The sequence below is a fragment of the Hyaena hyaena genome, unplaced genomic scaffold, assembly GCF_003009895.1.
Source record: "Hyaena hyaena isolate Hyena2069 unplaced genomic scaffold, ASM300989v1 scaffold_11, whole genome shotgun sequence".
Taxonomy (NCBI): Eukaryota; Metazoa; Chordata; class Mammalia; order Carnivora; family Hyaenidae; genus Hyaena; species Hyaena hyaena.
Genome location: NW_024080643.1, coordinates 3093425 through 3099424, shown reverse-complemented (window position 1 = coordinate 3099424; position 6000 = coordinate 3093425). Strand labels below are relative to the sequence as shown.

General features: G+C 42.4%; 1 protein-coding gene across 1 annotated transcript in view; it reads right to left on the bottom strand.

The window, feature by feature from the left end:
- Nucleotides 1-1092: 1092 nt before the first annotated feature.
- USP12 (ubiquitin specific peptidase 12) overlaps nucleotides 1093-6000 on the bottom strand; it is a 96985-nt gene continuing 92077 nt past the window's right edge. Inside the window, exons 8-9 of the mRNA XM_039255202.1 lie at nucleotides 5604-5682; nucleotides 1093-4335 (exon numbers count right to left, since the gene is read on the bottom strand). Of these exons, the coding sequence (XP_039111133.1) occupies nucleotides 4234-4335; nucleotides 5604-5682 (181 nt within the window). The 3' untranslated portion in view covers nucleotides 1093-4233. The remainder of the gene's footprint in view (nucleotides 4336-5603; nucleotides 5683-6000) is intronic.

Genomic DNA, 6000 nt, shown 5'->3' with positions numbered 1-6000 from the left:
CAGGAGCAATCACTACGCTGGAAGGGATAAGGAGCACTAAGAACAGCGCCTTTTAAAGGTGTCTGCCCCAGTAAGCTCCTATGACTCTAAATTTACATGTTTAAACTTGGGATTTCTGGAAAGCCAATGCTACTATGTGAAGACCGACTCAAGGTACGTGAGGATTACACGCAGGCACGTGATCACAGGTGCTGTTTTACACACGTGGAATGCTGTTCTGGGAATATCTCTTTGGCCAAGAAAAGCAGTAGGTTTCCAGCAAGAGCAGTAAAGGCAGTTCCCCAAGTGTATGCGGTTGACACTTGAACATCACAGGGGTTGGGGCACCATGTCTGTGCAATCCAGGGGCGCCTGGGGGCTCAGTTGGTTGAGCGTCCGACTTTGGCTCAGGTCATGATCTCACGGTTGGTGGGTTCGAGCTCCATGTCAGGTTCTGTGCTGCCAGCTCAGAGCCTGGAGCCTGTTTCAGGTTCTGTGTCTCCCTCTCTCTCTGACCCTCCCCTGCTCACGCTGTCTCATTCTCTCAGAAATAAATAAAACATTAAAAAAAAAAAAATCCAGGTTAAACTTTCAACTCCCCCAAAACTTAACTATTAAAAACTTTTTTTTTTTTTTAAGTTACTGATTCAGAGAGAAAGAGAGCAAGTGGGGAGGGGCAGAGACAGAGAGGAGGAGAGAGAGTGAGAGAGAGTGAGAATCCCAAGCAGGCTCTGCAGTCAGTGCTCATGAACCATGAGGTCATGACCTGAGCCGAAACCAAGCGCTTAACTGCCTGAGCCACCCAGGCGCCCCTGCATAGCCGACTCTTGACCAGAGGCCTTACCAATAACATAAACAGGCGGTTAACACATATTCTGCATACGTGTTACATACTGTGTTCTCACAGTAAAGCTAGAGAAAAGTTAAGTGTTCATAAAATCCCAAGAGAAAATAGGTTCACAGTACTACTATACTGTATTTATCGGAAAAAAAAAAAATCTGCTTGCAAGTAGGACCCACGCCATTCACACCCATGTCGTTCAAGGGTCTGTACTTCTAATTCACAAAGACATTTTAGGCACAAAGGAAAAAACACACTTAAAAACCCACGAGCACAAATAAACCAACTTTAATATTATTTTGTATTTATATAGCGCCTTCTTCAAGAACCTTAGATGCTTTACAGACATTGTATCTAATTAATCCCCACAACAACCCTGTGAGGTAGGTATTACTCCCGTTTTACAAGACAGGGAGACTGAAGCACAGAGAGGTTAAGTGACTTGCCCAAGGTCACACAGTTAAATTCACTGAAGGGCCAGGACCTGAGCGCCTTAGCCTCCCGGCTCCTAGTTTAATACCTCATGAGAGAATCGTTAATGAAAAGTGTCCTTAAAGAAAGTATCAAGAGTAGTATGTTATGGACGCGAGGTCTTTCTACTGCCATCCCAGAAAAGAAAAATCCGACGCTGATGGTTCGAGGCAACAGGACCCATGTGTTACCCATTTCCTTTTTCCCCTTTTCCCGGAGTCTCACGGCCCCCGTCTTGAGCAATCTTCTACTGGTGAAGTTCCCAAGCCGGAAGCCGTGTGACTGAGCAGTGAGACTTAACTTAGAATATTTACTTTCAGTTACGATAATTTATAGAAATTTTTATTCCAATATACAAAATATGGGACAGCCATCCCAACAAACATGTACATAGTTAGAGAGCGATCAGCCACCATTTACAACGGAAACCCACCCCCTCATTTCAATCACTGCCAACTGACAATCTCACGATGCTTTCTATACGGCTCACTTTTCTTACCATACCTGCATTTTTTTTGTCCCCAACCCTAACCCTAGGTTTTTAAAGGATACTGAGTTTCTGAGAAGCTTCCAAACATTTCATGTAGATGCAGCTGTACTAAGAGTAAAGAGGAAATTGAGAACGATAACCCCCACGGCCCCGCCCCTGACAAATCACACTATCAAACACGGTGTGGATGTGAACAGGGTGTAACTACCAGAAAAATGCTAGAACTTGCCTTAATATGAAAACTTGACCTTGCCTCTTAACTGTAGTTTTTAAAATGCAAAATGTAGAAACAAATACAGCATGGTATTCCAGTGCTGTACCTCTATGCAAATGACTTCATCTATCTTTCTTCAACACGCTGTGGCCTTATTCGTGTAAAAAAACAGACTCAGCCTCGCTTCGCTTCTTTCTCTGCATGCGCGGAAAGCTGCAGAAACACAGCCTCAAATTCCAAGACAATTTGGTTTAAGCCCTCAAAATTAAAAAAAAAAAAAAAAAAAAAAGTGTCCACTTCCCCCGTCCTGTGACCTTGCAGCTGTACTAATGGAGACTCACATTCTCCGTTGTGAGTCTCTGTGCAATGCTGTCGTCAGGCGGGCTCTGTAATTTGTAGAAACCCATTCCGGCCGGCCGCGTAAGGCTTTAGCAACCGTATCTTAAAAAGCAAGCTGTCAAAATACATCATTTTCTCCCAGCGTATCTGTTGAAACAGCCCAATTAGCCAAGTGACCCTGTTAAAGATCGGTTCACGGAACGAATAGGTGAAGTCATTTCCTGAGCTAAAAAGATACAGATAATAAAATGTTAATAAATAGCAGCAGACAAAAAATTTTTTCGTGTTTTTTTCCCATATTCAACAGTATTAGTAAAATAAGTTTAGAAAATTACAGCAATTAAAAAAAAATTACCGCCTAAAAAGACTTAAAGAACACCCAAGGCCTGATTGCTAGTATTCTGAATATATATTCAATTATTTTCTGAACGTTACATTCGGCCACCATCAGCCAACTCACTGCTGCGCGGAAAAGCGTCAACCGCGACGGCTTACATACATTTTACATTACATATATTACTTCTTAGAACCCCCGACGGGGAAGTCTTAACAGATGCAGAGCTTAGTTTCCAAACACTCTTCCGGTACGATTTGCAAAGATGAACGGGGAGATGGGTGGTGGGGTGGGGTAGGAAGGGACTTGCTTCGTGTCTTCCTGGTCTGCTTCCTTCAGCGTTTATCCTCGTGTGGTCTGCAGCTAGGTGGCCAGGCTGCTGGGGTCATGCCAGATTCCTTCTCTCCAGGGTAAAGAATGACATTTGAAGAGAATGCTAACTGCCAGGACGCAGGTTTTCCAAACACGGCTTCAACGCGAAACGCGAGAATTTTTACGAACCCTAAGGACTGGTGGGCCACCACCGCACCAGAATTTCTTCCATCGTTCCAACCGCGACAGGGGATTTTTGATAGGTTTTTATGTCTCGAAATTAAAGCTGAGTAAAATAACTGACTTCTAAACTATGGTCGAAAGGACCACCGTTTAGCCAGAGATATCAGTGCCTCCTGCAAACGAGTACTCACCTCCTCTCACTGCAATTTTTCTGAAGGTTATCGCCTGATTTAGAATAGTTTAAAATCCACTTCAGAAATAGAAACAAACCAAAGGACAAGCTCAAACTGACAAAAACTAATAAAAATAAGCTCCAATTTACTAACAGAATCGTGGGCACTTCATACGCTACTTAGAACTCTACCAGTTTTCAGTAAAATAAATAAGAAAAAAAAATTATACTTACAAAGCCAGCCTTTCCCCTGGGGGAAACAAAGAGCCACTTTTGACCAATTGTTCCCTACATATACATATACTGTATATTATTATAAGCTTCTTCAGAGAAGCAAAACATTATTTGCCTTCCTGACACTGGGTTCTAGTCGTCTGTTCGTGTTTCCATCAGGAAGGCAACCGTAAGTGTTGGGCCCGAATGTAGTTCTAGTTGACGCCTGAAAAGACCACCGCGTACAGCTCTGTGCACGTGCGACACGGGCAAGCGTACGCAGCGCGGTCCGTGTCATCTCCCGAAAACGATCGACAACAACCTAGCACAGATTCCTGTTCTTTCTCCCGCACCCCCAAGGAGTCCAAACCACTACTGGTGCAGCGAATAAAGAGAACACACGTGTCAGTTACTGGAAGGCGGTTTCGCGAGAGGAGCTGCTATCTCTGATCTCACTTCCTGGTTGGGTGGAACTGCGCGGATGGCCTGATACCTGAGCAAATAAATCAACTACCATGATAGGAAGAGCGTGTTAATCCAGAGTCTTTGCTTTATTGTGTGCAAAGTGTGCTACTGCCCCCTGAGCTTCCTGCATCTCTCTTTTCTTGAAAAATCAGTGCTTGATCCTTTCCGAAATAACCAGAGAAGAAATGAGGCAGAAAGTATCTCTTCATCACGGTCCCCCTCAGTCCCGAGACTGATAGAAAAGGATGTAACCAGACTCAGAGTTCTTTGAGATATCTGATGTCAACCCGTAGAATTCTTCAATAGCTTGTGCGTCTATTTTCTGCGGGGCAAAATGGAAACGTTAGTACAGAAATGGGCTCTCGGAACCACTCCGATCCAGTAAAGCCTTCCACGTTTCTTAGAATCGGGTCTTTTACTCGGTCTCTAGAACAGCTCTGCATGGTAAGAAGAGCTTAAATTAAAAAGACTGCTGGTGTCAAGTATTGGGGAGGACACGAGGCAAACAGGACTCTGGGGCCCAGCTGGTAGGAATGGAAAATGGCGCAGAGACTTTGGGGAAATGTTTAACGTTGTCTTCTAAAGCTGAACACACAAGTGCCCTTTGATCTGGCAATTCTGCTCCCCGGGTAACAGAATTTCTACCTGGACAATAAGAAACCACAAATTCCCAACCATCTAGGACCTGCGAAAATGGCAATTTCATGTGATCCAACCACCCTAATATACACCCAAGAAAAATGAGTGTGTGTGTCTAGCAAAAGGCTTATACAAGGGTAATCGAGGCAGTTTTATTTCAGTAAGAGAGGAAAAGGCAAGTTTCTAACATGTCTTGTGCTTACAATGGGAAGTCACTCGGCAAGAACAAAGAAAACACTACTCTTGGCAACAGGAATGAACTGCTAGATACAATGAGTGAAAAAGGCAAACACAAAAGAAGTCATACTGGGTGAGTTCCACTTATATTCAAATAGAGGCAAAACAATGATAAGGATAGAAGTCAAAATAGTGGGTGAAGGGGGTGGTGGGTAGAAGGGTGGAACTGACTAGAAAGAGGGTAAGGAGGCTCACTGAAAATGTACTCCACTTGACAATAAACTATTAAAAAAATAAATAAATAAAATAAATAAAATCTAGGTTGTCTGATATAAAAAAAAAGAAAGAAAGAAAATGTACTCTGTCTTCATCTGGACAGTGGTCACACTGTGTGTACAAGCACGTATACATGTGTGCGTGCACATTCACATAAAAATTCAAGTTGTTGCTTAAGATTTGTGTACTTTATGTATAACTCAGTATTTTTTTCCAACCTCAAAGTTGTTTTTAACAATGAAAACTTTTTTCTTTTTTAACTAGCTCTGTGGTCGAGAGCTTTTGTTTCATCCTAAGCATTTTAAAGGTTACCTGACTGATCAAGCATGGGGATGGCCTGCTGGGGAGTAAGAAGCAGGCTTCAGACAACCTGAAGACCTCAGCAGTCGTCTAAAAATTCGTCACCTGTCATACAAAGGAGAGGCCGGGAGAAACAAGAGCAGAGTGAAATACACACCCAACTCTGAAGAAACGTAAGAAATTCAGGGAACTACTTACTTCTACAATGTCATCATCAAACAGCAACCAAAAATCATGACTCTTAACTATTGCGATATAATGTCCTCGATTGGGACCACTGAAACAGAGAGAAAGAAATGATAATTTTATACAGTGTTGAATAACGTCAGTCTTCTAAGCCCTGAGTTCCATGTTCTATGAAGCAGAATAACTGAAACCGATAAACACACTCCTTACCTATTCTGCCCCCTATCAAGCTACATTGATGTGAACTGGCATTCTATTTTAAAATTAAATAATTAGCACTCTACTCTGAGATCAGTATCCCATTTATATAAATCAGTATCCTATTTAATATAAAGTTACACTATTCACATTATGTCTCTGAAATAACTTTTAATTATTATTTTTAAAGTACTTTTCAAATTTGTGTCTA